General features: G+C 41.8%; 1 protein-coding gene across 2 annotated transcripts; it reads left to right on the top strand.

Moving 5' to 3' along the window:
- The first annotated feature begins 34 nt into the window (after positions 1–34).
- Positions 35–7610, top strand: LIME1 (Lck interacting transmembrane adaptor 1). 2 transcript variants are annotated; one of them, XM_063425617.1, is made up of 6 exons: positions 35–369; positions 1292–1426; positions 3476–3530; positions 4446–4533; positions 5468–5757; positions 6585–7610. In XM_063425617.1, exons 2-6 carry the CDS (start codon positions 1314–1316, stop codon positions 6804–6806), a joined length of 768 nt encoding a protein of 255 aa, XP_063281687.1. In that variant the 5' UTR covers positions 35–369; positions 1292–1313; the 3' UTR covers positions 6807–7610. The 2 variants fall into 2 exon arrangements, with proteins under 2 accessions (XP_063281687.1, XP_063281688.1); XM_063425618.1 differs by lacking the exons at positions 35–369; positions 6585–7610 and adding an exon at positions 6258–6374 and having other exon boundaries at positions 1149–1426.
- The last annotated feature ends 13783 nt before the right edge of the window (positions 7611–21393 follow it).

Raw genomic sequence — 21393 nt, 5'->3', positions numbered from 1 at the left:
GTGAGGGCTCTGTGACTGCGCTCACTGAGTAGATCTGCGTGCCTTCATCTTGCTATCACACTCCATTTGCAATCGCTGTCATCTTCTACGATACCGTTTGTATTTCCAAGCCAATTTCGAGATGGTGGATTTTTTATAAACTCGTCTTCCACGCAGACACCACCAATTCTCACCATACACTAACAGGCCCTTGCCGCTCACATACTTTCATCTTCTAGGTACACCTTGTACTCCGTAGGAAATCTCGCAATCACATTTTCAGCCTGTCACTGTCATCTGCACTGGCAGCTACCCCAGAGAAGGTACCTTCTTAAAGAGGGGATTTAGGAAGGATCACAGCAAGGCGATGGCTGGATGTCCTCTCTGAAGGTGAGAAATTGGTGGGAGGCTGCAAGGAAAAGTGTCTTAGAGTTTGAAGATGTAGTAAAAGTCTCCAAATTCTCTATCGGTTAATAAAAAGCCACAAATAGCAATTCATGCGTAGATTCTGAAACACAGGCTTTTTGTATGTTGATATGATGTTAAGTATCTATTATCCAGTATTTCTGAAAATCTTCACTTCCGTGAAATTAAGCTGCAATGTGCACTCAACACTTTCTGCTGTAATGTATATTGTTGATGAGTTTTTGATTGTCATGGTTCTCCTGTCCCCAACGCTTGGGGTTATCAGATTATCTCTGCAAAGATCTCAACCCAGTTTTTGTCCCTTCCCCAGACAGCTGTTCATACATCATTCCTCCCAACACCTGCTTTCACACAGGGTAATATTTATTCAACCATACTTTCATTTGCCTTGCTATTACCAAGCCTCTCTCTTATCTCTGGCTGTTTTTGTTTTTTGATATGTTCTCCCTCTTACACTGAGATATAATTTGATTATTTTTACAGCAATATAAACATTTTTAGATCAAATTCTGTAGTGAGGGAAAGAGTCACTGATTCTATAATTAAAGGAGGAATGTTCCTTAAAGCCCGCCTAAACCATGATTGCAAGAATTTTGTCTTGGTGCTGTCTCTCTGTGTCAAACCACACACTCACACAACACTCGGTACTGCATAGAGACACCTGCAAAGAGACAGGAAGCGGTATAACTGCACACGCAGCAGGTCCCAAAGGGTATTACTGCAAGATGCACCCTAAAACAGACATCCTGGCACCAAGACTTAGAAAAAGGTTTTCTATGTTGCTCATACAATGTAGCAGGCCTTGATGCTGTGTGCACAGGATTCCGTCTTTACATGGTTTCCACCCAAATTCTGTTGAGCTGTTTCTTGTCTGCTTCTCGCACAGATCTTCATTCGACGTTGCGCACATGGCTTTAGGTCGTGTGCAGAAGGCCTCTTCAGGGTTCTCCTTCCCTGGATTCTGTGCTGCAATCGGGCTTTTCTTCCTGCTCTGGGCACTCTGCACCGTCTGCAAGAAACGGTAAGTCTGGTTAAGTCTTACAGAGGTAGGTGGCTAACCCAATATGATGATTATGTGGAAGCGAGACAACAGAGCTGTGGGTGGTAGCTTGCCAATCTAGGCCTTGTGTAAGAATTTTGTGTCAAAGTTCTAAATTGGTTGCTATTAGCAGAAGCGTTCCAATGGCTTCTATTGGGGTTTGCTCCACTTTTTGCCAGGGAATGGATCTTCATAGACCATCCTCAATGTGTTTACAAATTGGAAACCGTCAATGATGGATGAGGAGTGGTTATCGTGGGAGAAATTTACTGGATCCTGACTGGCCACAAGGGTTTTTATTTAACATTTATGTGTCTTTTTTACCATGTCGTGAGCTCTACTTATGAGCTGTATTTCCAAAGGAGCTAGCTAGGCCTACAGGGAGCTGCCATCTTGGTTAGCTAATTAACATCACAGGAGTAAGTAAGAAAGGCTAACGGGAGCAGCCATCTTGTTTGGACAACTAATTTCCCAACAGGAAGGACTTTTGATTACATTTGTTGTGATGTTTTATTTATATCACTGTGATTCCTCATAGCACAACATTTTACAAGCAATCATATCTAATTATTTAGAATGTTGTTTAATTTGTAGCTTGGGTATTTTCCTCAAACAGCTTTAGTTGTCATTTATTAAACCCTCAAAATGGCTGTATTTATTCCTGTTTCTGATAAGATTGTAACTGTGCACATCAACGGGAGCAATGGCGGCCCTGGATGTGTCACATTACTATATAACTCCATAAATAGATAAGGCCTGCAAAATTATTTCTTGTCTGTATTAATTTGAGATGTAAATTGACCCTGTAATTAAAAAGCAGATCCTTATTTTGCAAAAAAAACAACAATAACCGGAAAGCCATATGCTATGCATATTTTCATGTAATTAAGCAATGTATTGGAGATAATTTCTCTTTGAAACCACGGAATACAACCACATCCTTAAAGAAAAAGACAGAATATTGGCATTAGCAAGTATTAGATTTCATATTTATAGCAAAGATTACGCCTAAATATAGGTTTAAATATTAAAATATTATGTAAGAGTTCTAGTAAGAAAAGACTTACGTCAGAGTTATGAGGCTTGTATGTTACTGCAAGAAAGCCTAAATTTGTCTCCGGAACACTCAATGGTAACAAATCATCAATATGTGTTACTGGTATTATGTTAATGTGACTGATTGATAAGTGTTAGTAAGATTAGGTTAATGTGAGTGATGTAATTATGGACTGAATGGTATATTTTACTAAGCTCAGGACAATGTGAATGACATAGAGACTGAGTGCTATGTGTTGCTGAGCTCAGTTTACTGTGAGTGATGTAGCTATGGATAGAATGGATATGAATAGACTGTGTTGCTTAGCTAAGGTTATTATCAGTGACATTGTTACAAACTGGTTGGTATGTGTTACCGAGATCAGGTTCATAAAAGTGGCTTAGTTACAGAGTGAATGGTATGTTTTACTGAGCTCAGGTTAATGTGAGTGAAGTAGTTAGAGAACGAGTGCCTTCTGTTGCTGAGCACTGCATACTATGAGCTAAGTAGTTAGGGGTTGAGTGGTATGTGTTACTGAGTTCACGTTAATGAGAGAGATATAGTTAGGACTGAGTGGTATGTGTTACTGAGCTCATGTTAATGTGAGTGACATGGTTAGGGACTGAGTGGTATGTGTAACTGAGCTCATGTTAATGTGAGTGACATGGTTAGGGACTGAGTGGTATGTGCTACTTAGCTCAGATTTATGTGAGTGACATAGAGACTGAATTAAGGTGTGAGGCAGCTCATGGAGCGGTAGGTCGATCAGCTAGCACTAAGAGGGATAAAGTGGCATGTGTTTTAAGCTTAGTTTAATGTGTGTGACGTAGCTGGGGAATGAGTGGCATGGAGCGGTGTAAATGTTATGTTAATGTGTGTGGCACAGCTGGGGATAGAGTAATATAACTGTTATTTATATTAATGAATGCAGTATGTTTAAAAATTCATTCGAATTCTGTATCCATTTTGCTCAAAAAACTATTTTTCTTCCTCAGGAAGAAGAGGAGGATGCAGAATATTTTCACCACCCGAGCACCCATTGTGGACGTGGTACATGAAGCAATCACATGGGGAGGGCAGGGGGGGGATAAACAGTAACACTGTCGCTCAATGCACATATACTTTCTGTGCATGTAGAGCATTCCCAGAGTCCTTTGTAGGGGTGATTATGATGTCATTGGCATGCGCATGCTGCGCCAATCAAAATGAATTGCCACATTATACAAATTAGCACATCTTGCCTCTACAAACTCTCCGAACCTAGCTTTAATATACTTTTATTAAAATACCGTAAACCTTAATGCATTTCCCAACATCCCCAAACCTCTTTGAAATAAAAATAAGTTTCTCTTTATAATGCCATCTTTAAATATAAAAAAAAAAAATTAAATAAATACATTAAAAAACAAACCTAAAATACGTTTAACACAGGTGATGATGAATTTTATTGCTCAGACGACATTGCAACTGTCCCACGTGGCAGGACAGATTCATGCAAACTCAAGTGGTTGACGAATGAGTGTTGACTTCAGTAAATACATTTTCTGCTTCCTATACTATAGAGCTGGGTTTACAAATCCAGGTGCCAGTATTTCAGTAATACCCAATTCTGGCCCAGAGAAGACGCACAAAGCTCTGCTACAGTAGGGGTGCCATAGAGCAGCCCCCTAGATATAGCGTTACAAACTCGCACAGTGTTTCTTATCCTTCATTCTGGCATAGCATTGTGGGAGTTGGACTTCGACATTAGCTAGTGACTGCGTTTTGGCCATGTTTTATATTTTGGGAAGCAGAATGTTTGCTCACTGAAGGGAAATGTCTGTATAATAGCAGTTAAGGTGAAAGAGAGATTTATTTTTTTTCTTTTCAATTTTGGGGTTTCAGTAGTGGACAGAATTTATGGTGTAGCATTTGTATCACGTATAAACTGGCCTTGAGTGATATCACTGCCACCGTCTCTTGCAGTCCCTGCTCCGCCAGACGCAGCTTCGATCACTCAGTAAATCTGACACCAAACTGCATGAGATCCAGAGAACCCAACCAGGAAACCCCCGTAAGTGGACACTAAGTAACTGCCGTCTGCTGTAAACGACAGTTCGGCAAATCTCAGGCTGATTTACTTGTTAATTATTCAGGATAGCATTATTAGGTTAGCAAGAATTATTTATTTGCTAAAGCCTTTATCATCATCCTTTATCCTTATCCCGAGCATTCTTCAATTCCTTTACTGTGTTAGCCTTATACACATCCCGAGCATTCTTCAATTCCTTTACTGTGTTAGCCTTATACACATCCCGAGCATTCTTCAATTCCTTTACTGCGGTAGCCTTATACACATCCCAAGCATTCTTCAATTCCTTTACTGTGTTAGCCTTATACACATCCCGAGTATTCTTCAATTCCTTTACTGAATTAGCCTTATACACATCCCGAGAATTCTTAAATTCCTTTACTGCGTTAGCCTTATACACATCCCGAGCATTCTTCAATTCCTTTACTATGTTATCCTTATACACATCCTGAGCATTCTTCAATTAATTTACTGTGTTAGCCTTATACACATCCCGAGCATTCTTCAATTCCTTTACTGTGTTATCCTTATACACATCCTGAGCATTCTTCAATTAATTTACTGTGTTAGCCTTATACACATCCTGAGCATTCTTCAATTCCTTTACTATGTTACTGAGCGGGGATTTACTGAAAGGTAAACTACTGAGTTTCTCTAAACTTTTGTTCGTTCTGAGAGTTCTCAAATTCTCTGTTTACTTTACTGTGTTAACGTAATACGTGGTTCCACCCATGGCAGCCTCTAAATAGAAATGTGTGAAGCAAACAGTCTAAAACAATAAAATCAATTATATAAATCCCAGAAATAAACCAAAACTAACATGATGAAATCATACAGTATTGAAGTTCGTGCCCTTTTGTATTGAAATAATGTCTACGGACCGCCCAATAAATATTAACCCTTTGTTCTCCCCCAGAGCTCAGACCAGTGAGTATGGATCCTGTCTGGATGTGGCAGCGCCCTCCGTGTGCCACGCCATCTGACGCCACTTACTCTAACCTGTTGTACAACACAAAACCGCAACACACCGGTCTTTATGAAAGAGTGAACACACCGTCAGAACTGGAGGGCTCAAGGTGTCCCCCGTCAGAGAATGCAGTGACTGATGAGTATGCATGTGTAAGGAAGCTGAAAAAGGGGGGGGACACCTCAGCACCCCCTCATGTTACTCACCCCTGTCCTATAAACAGACCAGATGGGCTAAAGGTGAGTTTTCCATCCAGATTTTAGGCTCTTGGACACCATGCACTTTTACATCACAACTACTTTCTAAAAAGGCACAGGCAGGGCATTTAATGTAAATTAACATACTCTTCCTGCAAACCTCGGGTAGAATAAGATTGTATCAATGCTAATTTTTCTAGAGTTCTCTAGTGTTTGTTCCTATTTGACTTTGAGGGGAACTTTAATGTTGTGTCCAATGGGTGGAAATTGGGAATTCAAAGCTTATATACCAGCGTATACTGTCACCACAAAATTATAGCGACCAAAAGGCAATGTGGCCATATACGTAGCCCATTTGATAAGGAGGTATTTGCTGCAATATGCTAAAAATGTGCTGGTTGAGATTAAGTGTCTCAGTCATTAGAAACTGTCTATGTAACCATTATATGACATTTAAAAAATTCTCTATACCTTGTGTTTAACTTTTTAATTCAGTTGAGCACTTTGTTTCATAAACAACAAAGAAAAATGTTTTTTTTCAGTGTCACTAAGACTTTTAATGTACCACATTTCTGATACAATTCCAAGATGGCTGCCTCCACATTGAAACATTGACAGTAATTTGATTGGTAATTCCAGTCAAATATACTGAAGCGTGCTCAGACGGCAATATTCATCTTTTTTGCATTATTCTTTTAAACTGATTTAAAGGCTGATTTTAAGGGATTGGGGAATAACTCTTTAGTAAACACAAGTGTGAATTTATTTGAGGTGGTGATTAAACTAGGTTGCCTAACTGGGCTACTTTGACCTAAATTGTGCCAGTTGCTCACCGACCACGATAATTCGCTTTGACCTTGGTCTTGCAGATTGAAGATATGTACTCGAAGGTACACAAGAAAAAGAAATCTGAAGATAACATAAATGTTTGCAGAAGTACAGGGAATGTTCCCGGGAAAAACACCAGGAGCTCTGAGCATATTTCACCTCCGAAGGTCCTAGCAATGCAAGCCGAGGAAAACTTATACGAAAGTATCTGTGAGATGAGCAGCCATGCTAATGGGCTAGAACAGGATATTACAGAGTTCTAAGCACCATCTCGCCTTCACACTAATATTTGCACTGTTGATAATTGCTGAACTTGGAGAGCGAGGGGGTGAGGAGCTCAATATATATGGGATCTCCCAAAACGAGAATGGGTCTGACGAAATGTCTGAGATATAGGTAAAATAAAGAATTTTACTATGAGCTGTAACGAGATTTCTGATACTGTGTGAATACATGGAGGGGTGATGTGTGCTGTAGTAATTAAAAAAAATGTACAAAAAAAAAAAGCGATAAAAGCCCTACATCGCCCAATAAGCATATATTTCTACACAAGGTAATTTGGCAACTGAGTTAAAACTTCTATTAGACGGACACATAGCTTCATTCATGTTTTTTAATGAATCAGGAAAAAAACAAACTTGACAGCTGTGCAAATATTAGTACTATCCTGCCAAATTAGATACAGTTGGCTAGTATACTTGATGGTTGGCAAGTGATCATTGCTATAGGCCACCATTCACGGCACTACAGATTATTTTTTTCCTGAGAAAAATATTAAATACACATCGTGAGAGTTTTAAAATGTTATGTTAACTTCTGCTCAAATAAAATGTATTCATCCTTATCTTGGGAACTCTCAAGCCTACATTTTAGCTACCTGTCAATCACGGTTATAAACTCTGCCCTTCCCACCTGTCAGTCAGCATAGTGAGTGTGCCCTCACTGTGCCAGGGTAAAAGCGGGACTGTGACCAAGTGTTTACAATGTAAGGGACCTGCGTGTCCCAAAGTGACGCAGATTGTTTGGGGACCTGTGAGTCTCACCAATGCATGTCGGTTACAAGTTATTTTGAGAAAAAAAATAAAAATAAATGTACAAAAAAAAAAAAACGGACTGTGACGTCAATGCTTAACCCCTTAACGACGAGTGACGGACGAGGTCCGTCACTCAGGGGAATGCGTTAACGACGAGTGACGGACCTCGTCCGTCACCCGTTAAAATTAACCCCAGATCGCCGCAATCGCGGCGATCGCGGGGTTAATGGTGCTCCGGTCTGCCTCTGCATTAGAGGCAGACCGGGAGCACCGGATCGGGCTGTCAGAGTACATGTGCCCGCTCTGACAGCATGCCAGAGCGGGCACATGTGCTGTGTATACTCACCTCCGCCTCCCTGCACTTCCTGGTTCTGTGTGAAGTGCAGGGAGACGGATCTTCAGTGATCCTGCCCCCTGGTGGAAAGAAAATATAGTAAAATTAAAATCCCCCCCCCCTTTACCCATTTTAATAAAAAATTAACCCATTCCCTGCCAATTGATCACTGACTACAGTGATCAATTGGCAGGGATTACATTTTACCAAGATCTGATTTTTTTTTAACCCCTGAGGGTTAATTCTTTTTTTTTTTTAACCCTCAGGGGTTCAATTTATTTTATTAATTAATTTAAATATTTTAAAATTATAAATTTAGCTAGCTGGGGAGGGTGGAAGTTAGTGGGGAATTGGGGGATTTAGTATTACGCTAACTAGGGGTTAACGTTAAAAAAAGTTTAAAAATACGCTTTAAAAAGTTAAAAAATTAAGTTAAAAAAAAAGTTTTAATAACATTTAAGTAAAAAATGTAAAAAAATAAACCCTTTACCCAGTCCAAATAAAAATTAACCCCTTCCCTGCCAGTCGATCACTGCCTACAGTGATCAAAATACAGATCACAGTATTATACTGTTCTAATTTTTTTTTTTAACCCCTGACGATTAACTTTTATTTATTTTTTAACCCTCAGGAGTTAAATTTATTTAATTAACTAATTTAAATATTGTATAATTAAATATTTTGCTAGCTGGGGTGGGTGGGAGTTATGGGAAAATGGGGAATTTACTGTTAGTGCTGCTTACTGCTAGTTAGGGGTTAACGTAAAAAAAAAAGCTTAGAAAAATGTTAAATCTGTAAAAAAAAGTTTTACGAAAGTTTAGGAAACTTTAAAAAAATGAATAATCAAAACAAAAGTTTAAAAAATAGTTTTAAAAAGTAAAAAAAGTTTTAAAAAGTAAAAAAATAAATTTAATAACGCTCATTACCACTACACCTGGTACAAGCTAGCGGAAAAATGATCCCACGCTAAGGTTCAAAATATGCCTTTTGAAATACCCTGGGATGTCTTCTTTAAGAAATGGTATGGCTTTATGGGGTATTTGGTTTATATAGCCTGGTAAAATACTCTAAAATGGGACATGGGCACAGCGTAAAAATTTAAAGTTTGAAAAAAAATGGAATGGCTGTGTCCCAAATGTGCCCCTCCGATGTCCACATATACCTGGCAAAGGTACATACGGGGGTATTTTTGTACTCAGCAGACATAGCTGAGCAACATATGAAGTATTATACAGTGGTAGTATACATAAGGTTTGCAAAATATACTGTGCAAACTCACTTTGTGTGTCAAAAAGGCAGAAAAAACGCTTATTACCACTACACCTGGTACAAGCTAGCGGAAAAATTATCCCACGCTAAGGTTCAAAATATGCCTTTTGAAATACCCTGGGATGTCTTCTTTAAGAAATGGTATGGCTTTATGGGGTATTTGGATTATATAGCCTGGTAAAATACTCTAAAATGGGACATGGGCACAGCGTAAAAATTCAAAATTTGAAAAAAAATGGAATGGCTCTGTCCCAAATGTGCCCCTCCGATGTCCACATATACCTGGCAAAGGTACATACGGGGGTATTTTTGTACTCAGCAGACATAGCTGAGCAACATATGAAGTATTATACAGTGGTAGTACACATAAGGTTTGCAAAATATACTGTGCAAACTCACTTTGTGTGTCAAAAAGGCAGAAAAAACGCTTATTACCACTACACCTGGTACAAGCTAGCGGAAAAATGATCCCACGCTAAGGTTCAAAATATGCCTTTTGAAATACCCTGGGGTGTCTACTTTAAGAAATGGTAGGCCTTTGTGGGGTAGTTTGAATTTAAAACCTGCAAAGATGCTTGGAAATTGCACATAGGCCCGGCGTCAAAATTCAAAGTTCGGTCAAAACTGATATGGCTTGGTCTCCTATATGGCACTGTAGCTTCACAAAATAGTGCCATAGACATACAATGGGGGTGTCCTTTTACTCAGAAGACTTAGCTGAGCATAATTTGGGGGGTTTGAACTTAGTGGCACACATGAAATATACAAAATGCCCAGCAAAAATGCAATCCGTATGTAAAAAATGCACAAAATTATTTTTTACCACATACTTTGGCATGTAATGGTAAAAAAATGGGGGCATGTTAAGGCACAATATGCACCTTATGAAATACCCTGGAGTGTCTTCTTTTACAAATGGTAGGCCTTTGTGGGGTGTTTTGAACAGTAAAACTGTTATTGTGGTGGAATCTCGGTAAAAATAAATTTAGTAGGCCGAGATTACCACGTGGCATGTGTACGTGCATATGCTGACGTATCGATCAGTTAGTTGCACGAGGCAAGATACGATCAGTAGTGTACGGAGCATGTGCAAGAATACAGGATATAGTATTCCCCCTCCTCCATTGTGCTGGACAAGCCATGCGGTCAAACAGGAAGTTAATTCTTATTTGTGTTGATTGGTTAAGAGAATGTGCGGGTGGAGCTCAATATGGGAGGAGTTATATGCCTATATAAGGAGCCTGCACTATTGTCCGGGGCTCAGACTTTGCTGTATTTTGGTGACGCTAGTCCCTCTGAGTCCCGATCGGTGATCCAATAAAGAATCTCTTCCTTCCTGAAGAAACCTGTGTCCATCTCTCTGTGCTTGGCTTCCGTCAGTTTCTCCGGTATCATTTGGTGCATTGGCCGGGAAGCTCATCGTTCAACGGTAGCTGAGAGGCAGAGGCGTGAGACGGTCTATCTTTGCCCACGTTCTCTACGGCTGCACCCCTGAACTTCTGCGTGGACCTCCCTTCGTCTCGGCGCCACTGGTCTGTTGTCCAGGAGATCATCGGCCTCTACGTGAGAAGTGCTGGGGTGTCCCCGTCGATGAGTGTGAACTCAGGTTCAGGAACGAGGAGGTAAGACAACTGCTGTTTTAGACGGCAGGACCCACTAGGGGTATACCGATTGTGCGGTAGGCCCAAAGGGGTTTTGAATCTGTGTATCTGCCCCCTCTGTCGGAGGGAAGGAGCGAAGGCGCACCGCTCGATCGAACGCTCTTTAGTCAGACCGTTTGATTTGGTTAGTCAGGCGGGGCGCTCTGGTGTAAAATAAGCCCTAGCCGGACACCGGTGTCTTGTCTAGACTAGCGTTCTAGGGTGTATATTTTGTTCGCTAGGTCGGAGGGACCGGGAGACTAAGCGGCGTCTGTGTAAATCCGGTTCGCTAGTTCTCATCCTATCTGGGCTAAGTGGGAAGGCGTGTAAATTTGGAACCCACTAGACTTTTGATAGTACGACTAAGAGGCGTCTGTGTAAATTCGGTCCTCTAGCTCGTTGTATAGTGCGACTAAGAGGCGTCTGTGTAAATTCGGTTCTCTAGCTCGCTATATATGTGGTGATTGGGCAGTGTGGCTAACCAAAACGTATGTAGATTGTTTTTAGGTAGTCCATTCAAGGTACTGGCCAATAGTTTAGTTGGGAATTGTAAATGTGTTAGCGATTGTTTAGTAAAGTGTATATCTTGTTAGATAGCGCGAGCTCAGCCGTCTAGCGAGAGTGTTAATAGTGTGTTGCTGTATTATAGTGCACGGTACCATAACCCTGTATATTTACTGACATTGTATAATAAGTACTAATCATTGTCGTCCATTGCATGTTTAACACCATAACCACTAATAATTGTATTGTGACCTTAACTTGTGCTTTGACCTATGCTAACCGTACTGTAACCGCTATTTGTAAAAGACGATGTTACTGGGGTGTGTTATAGACGGGTAATTCATATATAGAGAATTATAGCGTGGGTGACTGTATAGTTACGCCAAAGGGCATAATATTGATTATATAGTGACTGGTGTAACAGCTGTGTGTGTACGGGAATTCCCTGAGTGTTTATTGTTATTGTGTACGTTTCACTTGGTAACCGTACCACGTGGTGCTGTTGCCAGAGGAAACGGGTGTGACTGTTGAATAGTACGCGTGTATAGTATTCGTTGTCGACGACGTTCCATTGTTAAGTATGGGTGCGTCGCAGTCAACGATTCCGGATCCCTTAGGTTGTATGGTGAAGAATTTTAAAAAGGGATTTAAAATTTGTGATTTTGGGGTAAAGATGTCTCCTGTACGTTTGGTCACTTTGTGTACTAGGGAGTGGCCTACTTTGGTTGCGGCATGGCCGCCACGTGGCAGTTTGGATCCAACTCTGGTACAGCGCTTACACGTGGCTGTATCAGGTAGGCCTGAACTTTACGGCCAGTTTCCTTATATTGACTGTTGGAGACAGGCCGTAAATGACTCGCCAAAATGGCTCCAGACATGCCACGAGGAGCAGTGTCGCCTCATGGTAGCTAGGACTTGTTCGTCCACTAGGACTGGTGTTAGGCCCATTTTGGACACGCCCCCTGAGTCCGAGATCCCTTTGCCGCCCCCTTACTTTCCGTTAAGAAGAAGTGACGCAAACGCAGGAAGTCCTGCACCCCTCCCCTCATTACCCTCATCCACTTCCGCTTCCTCCTCCAGTACAGGATCCACCCCCCCTCGTACTAAATCTCCCCTTCCGGAACCAGAACCCACCCCCATTAAAAACGAATATCCTGATTTGGCGCCACTTCAGACTTCCGGTCAAGCTTCATCTAGCTCGGCTCGAAGTGTTTTATTTACGACCTTTTCCCAAAACCAACCTCCCACATCCCCATACCCTATCTCTCCCCGACCGGAACCCATGACTGACGCCTCTCTACGTAGCCCTATCCAAACCCGACAGTTGACTGGTGCCCAACAATTAAAGCACTATCAGATGCCTCTTCGCCTAAATCCCGGGTCAGCTTATATCGATGCCGCAGGTCAAATGGCACACGCTGACCCAGTCTTCGTATATGTCCCATTTACCACTACCGACCTTTTAAACTGGAAGACCCATAATTCCTCGTATACTGAGAAACCACAAGCCATGACTGATCTGTTCACCTCAATAGTACAGACGCATAATCCGACATGGGCTGATTGCCAGCAGTTACTAATGACTTTATTTAACAATGAGGAAAGGACAAGAATAAATCAAGCAGCCATTAAAGCATTAGAAGATAGAGCCCGTGCTTTGAACCAAGCTAATCCAGCAGCATGGGCCGCAACACATTATCCCAACACTGATCCCGATTGGAACGTAAATGGTGCTGATATGGTTCAACTCAGAGCCTATAGAGACGCTATAATTGCTGGCATGAAAGCCGGAGGAAAGAAAGCCATTAACATGTCGAAGACAGTTGAGGTGATTCAGAAAAGCGATGAAGCGCCCAGTGTCTTTTATGACCGATTATTGGAGGCATACCGCTTGTATACCCCCTTTAATCCGGAAGACGCAGACAATTCCCGAATGGTTAACTCCGCCTTTGTCAGCCAAGCATACGGAGATATTAAGCGCAAGCTACAAAAGTTAGAAGGGTTTGCAGGTATGTCCATCACCCAACTAATGGAGGTAGCTAATAAGGTTTATATGAACAGGGATACAGAAAATAAGAAAGAGGAAGAGCGCAAGATGCGTAAAAAGGCTGATATGCTAGCGGTAGCGATCGCAGGCGTAGATAGACGGGGCCCAGATAGAGGCGATAGTAGATGGAATGAGGAACCTCTAAGTAAAAATCAGTGCGCTTACTGTAGGGAAGAAGGGCATTGGAGAAATGAGTGCCCGCGAAGGGAACAGTCTGAGAGAGACAGACCTAGGACAGGTTACGGAAACTTTAGAGGCAGAGCGAGAGGTAGAGGAGGCCCCGGAGGGAGTAATGGTTATAGAGGGAGTAATGGGAACAGAGGAAGTGTTAGGGAAGACAGGTATATTCCAGCAGCGCAAAGGTCCCGCGATAGAGAAGGTAGGGACTTCGTAGGATTGGCTGACACGGTCATGGAGGACTATTGATACCGACCGGGCTCCATCCCCCTTGGTCGAGCGGAGCCTATGGTCGATGTATCAATAGGGGGGAAAAGGAGTGCGTTCATGATCGACACTGGTGCTGAACATTCAGTGGTGACTAATCTAGTTGCTCCTCCATCTGGAAGGACTATTACTGTGATAGGAGCAACTGGAAGAAGTGCTGAAAGACCGGTTCTTAAAAGTCGACTCTGTACATTGGGAGGCCACGTAGTAAAACACCAATTCCTTTATATGCCTGAATGTCCAGTCCAATTGCTGGGACGTGATATGCTATCAAAATTACAAGCGCAGATTACGTTCCTACCAAATGGAACAACATCTTTAAAGTTTAATGGACCTTCAGGTATTATGACTTTATCCGTACCAAAGGAAGAAGAGTGGCGACTTTATACAGTGTTGACTAGCCAAAACCCTAGGAGTGATGAGACATTGTTTAACATACCAGGAGTTTGGGCAGAGAACAACCCACCAGGACTGGCCCGCAATATTCCACCTATAAAAATTTAACTGAAACTTGGGGTTTATCCAGTGAGCCTAAGACAATACCACATCCCACAGAAGGCTAAGAAGAACATCCAATCCTATCTGGATAAATTCATACGGTATGGTATCCTAAAATTCTGTACTTCCCCCTGGAACACCCCATTGCTGCCTGTTCAAAAGCCCGGTACAGATGAGTATCGACCTGTGCAGGACTTAAGAGCAGTCAATGATGCGGTTGTTAGTATACATCCAGTTGTACCCAATCCATATAACCTGCTTGCTTTAATTCCGGGCGGGGCTACTTACTTCACAGTCTTAGATCTCAAAGATGCCTTCTTTTGTCTCCGAATTGCCGCAGAAAGTCAATGTATTTTCGCTTTCCAATGGGAGAACGCTGTAACGGGCTCAAAACGCCAAATGACTTGGACAAGACTGCCCCAAGGGTTTAAAAATTCACCTACCCTATTTGGTTCAGCCCTAAGTCAAGATCTATTGGATTTCGAGTCCATCCCAGGAGAGTGTGTCTTGTTACAATATGTAGATGACTTGTTGATAGCAGCAGTTACAAAAGAAATCTGTCAGCAAGCCACGCACGATCTACTACACATTCTCTGGAAGGCAGGATACAAGGTGTCTAGAAAGAAGGCTCAGTTGTGTTTGCCAACTGTCAAGTATCTAGGATTCCATATCTCTGAAGGTCAAAGGATTATGGGGCCAGAGAGAAAAGAAGCTGTCTGCCAAATACCAATACCCAAGAATAGAAGACAAGTGCGAGAATTCTTGGGGGCAGCAGGCTTCTGTAGGATATGGATTCCCAGCTATGCGATACTGGCAAAACCTCTGTACGCAGCCATCAAAGGTACAGAGCACGACCCCTTCTTATGGACCCAAGAACAGCAAACGGCATTTGAAGATGTGAAGAAGGCTTTGATGAGTGCCCCAGCATTAGGTCTACCTGATCACACACGACCATTCTACTTATATGTACACGAGCAAAGAAGAATGGCTGTGGGAGTATTGACACAGTACTTGGGATCATGGCAAAGACCTGTTGCCTACATGTCTAAGCAACTGGATGCAGTGGCCAGCGGACTTCCACCTTGTCTAAGAGCCGTAGCTGCAGCCGCCCTGCTAGTAGCTGAAGCCGATAAACTCACTCTGGGTCAAGAACTTTATGTACGAGTCCCACATGCAGTACAGACGTTGTTGGATTACAAAGGAAATCATTGGTTTAGTAACAGCCGTATGACCAAGTATCAAGCAATGTTGTGTGAAAATCCAAGAGTGCATTTAGAGACTGTAAATACCTTAAATCCAGCTACCCTTTTGCCACAACCTACTGAAAGTCAACATGATTGTTTGGAAGTAATGGATGAAGTATTTTCAAGTAGACCAGATCTTCGTGATTTTCCCATCCAGAACCCCGATGTTCAATATTATACCGACGGCAGTAGTTATGTAAAAGAAGGGATCCGCTATGCAGGATATGCAGTGACAACAATAGACAAGGTGATAGAAGCTCGGCCACTGGCAAAAGGAACATCAGCACAAAAGGCAGAATTAATAGCACTAACACGAGCGTTACAATTGGCTGAAGTTTAAGAGTGAATATCTATACGGACTCTAAGTATGCGTTCTTAACCACTCATGCCCACGGAGCTTTGTATAAAGAAAGAGGACTACTGAATTCAGAAGGCAAAGAAATCAAGTACGCAGCTGAAATCCTACAACTATTGGAAGCAGTGTGGGAGCCGAAAGAAGTCGGTATTATACATTGTCGAGCGCATCTGAGAGGAGATGGTGATGTAACCAAGGGAAATCGGATGGCAGATAGTGCAGCTAAGCGTGCTGCTGAATCAGGAAGACAGGAGTATGTGGGGCATATAGCTGCTCTTATACCAACTCCACTGTCCCAATGGACTCCAGTTTATACAGCTCAAGAAGAGGAGTGGTTAAAGACTGAACCGGGAAAGTATTTGGAGAACAAGTGGTATCAGCTAGAAGATGGAAGAATAGTTATACCAGCATCGCTAGCGGTAGAAATTGTCCAAAATTATCATAACGGGACACATTCTGGGAGAGTGAGTACTGAAGAATCTCTCAGGAAACATTTCTACATACCAAGATTGTCCAACTTGACTCAGGCCATTGTACGCAGATGTGTAACGTGTGCTAAAAATAATGCAAGACAAGGACCAGTAAAACCACCAGGAGTCCAGTTTATGGGGGGACTCCCCATGTCCGATCTACAAATAGACTTTATAGTGATGCCTAAATCGGGTGGACATCGTTACCTGCTGGTAATTGTGTGCACCTATTCAGGCTGGGTAGAAGCATGTCCTACTCGTACAGAGAAAGCAGGAGAAGTTGTAAGATTCCTGCTACGAGAAATAATACCCCGATATGGACTACCCTGTTCTATAAGATCGGACAATGGTCCAGCTTTTGTTCACCAGTGCCTACAACAACTGACTCATATGCTTGGTATAAAGTGGAGGCTTCATACTGCATATAGACCCCAGAGTTCTGGTAAGGTAGAGAGAATGAATAGAACTATAAAGAACCAGTTGGCTAAAATGTGTCAGGAAACCCAACTTAAGTGGAACGTTCTCTTACCTATAGCTCTATTGCGAATCCGCAGTACCCCTACCAGAAGGATGGGCCTCTCTCCTTTTGAAATTATGTATGGGCGACCACCTCCCGTACTTGGTAACTTAAGGGGGGATTTGAGTCAGTTGGGAGAAGGAATTACCCGGCAGCAGGTTGTAGAGTTGGGTAAGACTGTGGAGGAGATACAGAAATGGGTACAAGATAGATTACCTGTGAATATTTATCCCCCTGTTCATAGTTATCATCCAGGAGACCAAGTATGGATTAAAGAGTGGAATAATGTACCGTTAGGGCCCAAGTGGAGAGGTCCTTATGTTGTTCTTTTGTCTACCCCTACAGCGATAAAAGTAGCCGAAGTGACTCCGTGGATACATCACTCCAGGGTTAAACCAGCAGCAGTCGATTCTTGGCAAGTTACAGCAGATCCAGAGAATCCCTGCAAGATCCGGTTGAATCGCACTACTCAGTCGGAGTAACGAGGAATTATTGTGGATTACAAATTTTATTGTTACAGGTGTGAGTGAGAAGGCCATAATAAAGCCTGTCCGCTTACCATCACATAGTGTATAAGCCAGGAAAGTCTCGAAGGGACACCTGTGAAGACGAGCAGAACTCCATTCCCTGCAGCCCTCACATCCTGGAAGCTGAGGTTCCATCGCACGGACGAAGACTGAGGATGACGGCGAAAGATGTGCTTTTGATTGTGTTTATTTATATGTGTTTTTATATTCAGGAAGGTAGAGGTACCGACACTCCTAGCTGTGAGGTATGCATTAAGACTACGAGAACAGGTAACCATATTTCCCAAACCCTAATTTGGCATTCACAATACGAGTGTAAAGGAGAGGTATCAAGATGTAGATACCTAAATATAGACTATAGTGTGTGCCATTTAGGAGTAGGAGAACCTAAGTGCTTTAGTCCAGAGTATCAACCTCGTACAATTTGGTTGACTCTCAGGAATGGAGATCCTCAGGGGACCCTAATTAATAAGACGGTGTTAGAATCCGTACATTCTTCGGGTGTTCTGCTATTTGATGCGTGTAAAGCGATATCGAGTGGTAGAAAGCCGTGGAATGTATGTGGGGATCTTAGATGGGAGAGGACGTATGGGTCTAACGATAAATACATTTGTCCCAGTAGCAAAAACAAATATGTGAGTCCTAGATGCCCAAATAAAGACTATAACTTTTGTCCATATTGGTCTTGTGTGGGGTGGGCGACTTGGGGACAGACAGTAGACAAAGACATGATAGTGACTAAGTTGCCGACTAGCCCTTATTGTAAGTCTATGGAATGCAACCCAGTCCATATACTCATTAATAACCCCGACAAGTTCTTAGATAAGTATGGAAATTTATTTGGGTTTCAGATATACGGGACGGGTTTAGATCCTGGGACATTATTGTTTATAGGAATAGAGACTGATACGGTATCCTCCCAGACTCATCAAGTATACCATTCCTTTTACGAAGAGATGAGTATAGATAATAAGATCCCCCATAATGCTAAAAACCTGTTCATCGATCTAGCTGAAAGTATTGCCGGTAGTCTTAATGTTACCAACTGCTATGTGTGTGGAGGTACTAACATGGGAGACCAATGGCCTTGGGAAGCAAAGGAGGTAATGTCCGGTTCTGAGGCAGTTGACCAATTAATATCTACACAAGCCGATTATCATATGAGTGTTAGAGGTAAATCTGAGTGGAGATTAAAGACCTCCATCATAGGTTATGTTTGCATAGCAAGGAAAGGAATAATGTATAATACTTCTGTAGGAGAATTAACTTGTCTAGGGCAAAAAGCTTATGATGATGATACAAAGAATACAACTTGGTGGTCGGCTTCAAATGTCTCGGAACCATCAAACCCGTTTGCTAGATACGCCAATTTAAAGGACGTGTGGTTTGATCTATCCATCACATCTACCTGGAGAGCCCCAGCAAATTTGTACTGGATCTGTGGTAAGAAAGCCTATTCGGAGTTGCCACAGGACTGGGAAGGGGCATGTGTGTTGGGTATGCTCAAACCATCCTTCTTCTTGTTACCGATTGAAACAGGCGAGACTTTAGGTGTTAAAGTGTATGATGTGAATCATAGGAAGAAAAGGGGACCCATAGAGATAGGCACCTGGGAAGATAATGAATGGCCTCCCCAGCGTATCATAGACTATTATGGGCCAGCCACGTGGGCTGAGGATGGTACTTTTGGTTATAGAACCCCTATTTATATGCTCAACCGTATTATAAGATTACAGGCGGTGGTTGAGATTATCACAAATGAGACATCACAAGCGCTCAATCTTCTAGCGAAGCATAACACCAGGATGAGAACAGCAGTCTACCAAAATAGATTAGCCTTGGATTACCTTTTGGCAGTAGAGGGAGGTGTATGTGGGAAGTTTAACCTAAGCAATTGCTGTCTTCAAATAGACGATGAAGGGCAAGCAATAGCTGAGCTTACTAGCCATATGGTTAAACTAGCGCATGTGCCTACTCAGGTATGGAAAGGGTACAATCCAAGTAGTTGGTTTGGTAGCTGGTATGAGTGGTTTGGAGGGCTTAAGGCAGTGGTAGGTGGAGTCCTACTGATTTTACTGTTGTGTCTACTCCTACCGTGTCTTATACCCTTAGTAGTTAGGTCTGTGCAAAGCCTGATAGGAAGTATAGCAGAGAGGAAGGCTGCTGCACAGATAATGGCGATTTATAAGTATAAGGCTTTAGATCAGGGAGAACCAATGCAGGAAGATGAGTGTTAAAAGATTCACATCATAAGATAAGTCTGGTCTGGTTCAAGGTAACTTGCGGTGTAAGCAAAACTAAGGTTATGTGATGCCTCAAGTAATTGTAAAATATCAAGAGGCATCAAAGGGGGGAATGTGGTGGAATCTCAGTAAAAATAAATTTAGTAGGCCGAGATTACCACGTGGCATGTGTACGTGCATATGCTGACGTATCGATCAGTTAGTTGCACGAGGCAAGATACGATCAGTAGTGTACGGAGCATGTGCAAGAATACAGGATATAGTATTCCCCCTCCTCCATTGTGCTGGACAAGCCATGCGGTCAAACAGGAAGTTAATTCTTATTTGTGTTGATTGGTTAAGAGAATGTGCGGGTGGAGCTCAATATGGGAGGAGTTATATGCCTATATAAGGAGCCTGCACTATTGTCCGGGGCTCAGACTTTGCTGTATTTTGGTGACGCTAGTCCCTCTGAGTCCCGATCGGTGATCCAATAAAGAATCTCTTCCTTCCTGAAGAAACCTGTGTCCATCTCTCTGTGCTTGGCTTCCGTCAGTTTCTCCGGTATCATTATAATACCCCAAATGGAAGCATAGGCTCATTAAATCCGTCTCTCAAAATTCTACTGTGAATACTGAAAAGGACAGGTCTCCTGAATGGCACTGTAGCTTCACGAAATAGTGCCATAGACATACAATGGGGGTGTCCTTTTACTCAGAAGACTTAGCTGAGCATAATTTGGGGGGTTTGAACTTAGTGGCACACATGAAATATACAAAATGCCCAGCAAAAATGCAATCCGTATGTAAAATATGCACAAAATTATTTTTTACCACATACTTTGGCATGTAATGGTAAAAAAATGGGGGCATGTTAAGGCACAATATGCACCTTACGAGATACCCTGGAGTGTCTACTTTTACAAATGGTAGGCCTTTGTGGGTTTTTTTTGAACAGTCAAACTACTATAATACCCCAAATGGAAGCATAGGCTCATTAAATCCGTCTCTCAAAATTCTACTGTGAATACTGAAAAGGACAGGTCTCCTATATGGCACTGTAGCTTCACGAAATAGGGCCAAAGACATACAATGGGGGTACCGTTGTACTCAGCAGAAGTAACTGAACACATAATAAAACTTTGTACAGGAATAGCACACACCAAATTTACAAAATACACATGAGAAGTTCTTTGTTATAAGTTTGTGTGCGAAAACCCCCAAAAAACACAATTTTACTCCAATATTTAGCAGAGGTTGGCGGTAAAATGGCTACGTAGAAAGTGTCAAAACAACCTTAGGTAAATAGCCTGTGGTGTCTACTTTATATAAATATATACTTTTGTGTGGCAATTTTGTTTTCTTTTATGGCTATTAGGCTTACAAGACAAACATACCAAATTCTAAAATCGCTCCACATAAAAAGTTTATTTTACTCCTTGTGCTTTGTGACCTGTAACTACCAAAAAAAACTGAAAATCCCAGACACATTATATATTCTGTAATTCAGAACAACTAAATGAATTTATTTTTAATTACTTTCCTTAACCTGCACTAATTATGTACACATTATTATTGCAAAAACTGTAAAAAAAAAACACAAAAATTCATTTTTTTGCATATTTCTGTATTTTTTTTTATAATAAATAAGCATTTATATATACACATGTGTTACATCAAATTAAAGCCCTTTCTGTCCTTTAAAAAACGGTATATAATATGTGTCGGTGCAATAAATTAGTAAAA

Source organism: Pelobates fuscus, chromosome 6, assembly GCF_036172605.1.
Source record: "Pelobates fuscus isolate aPelFus1 chromosome 6, aPelFus1.pri, whole genome shotgun sequence".
Classification (NCBI taxonomy): Eukaryota; Metazoa; Chordata; class Amphibia; order Anura; family Pelobatidae; genus Pelobates; species Pelobates fuscus.
The sequence above is the reverse complement of the archived record's forward strand: the minus strand, read 5'-3'. Positions and strand labels throughout refer to the sequence as shown.

Bases quoted from the DNA above. Each gene is read 5' to 3' on its own strand.
- LIME1 (XM_063425617.1), top strand. From the start codon at position 1,314: ATGGCTTTAGGTCGTGTGCAGAAGGCCTCTTCAGGGTTCTCCTTCCCT. The intron at 1,427-3,475 runs GTAAGTCTGGTT...TTTCTTCCTCAG, and splicing joins TGCACCGTCTGCAAGAAACG to GAAGAAGAGGAGGATGCAGA. The intron at 4,534-5,467 runs GTAAGTGGACAC...GTTCTCCCCCAG, and splicing joins AACCCAACCAGGAAACCCCC to AGCTCAGACCAGTGAGTATG.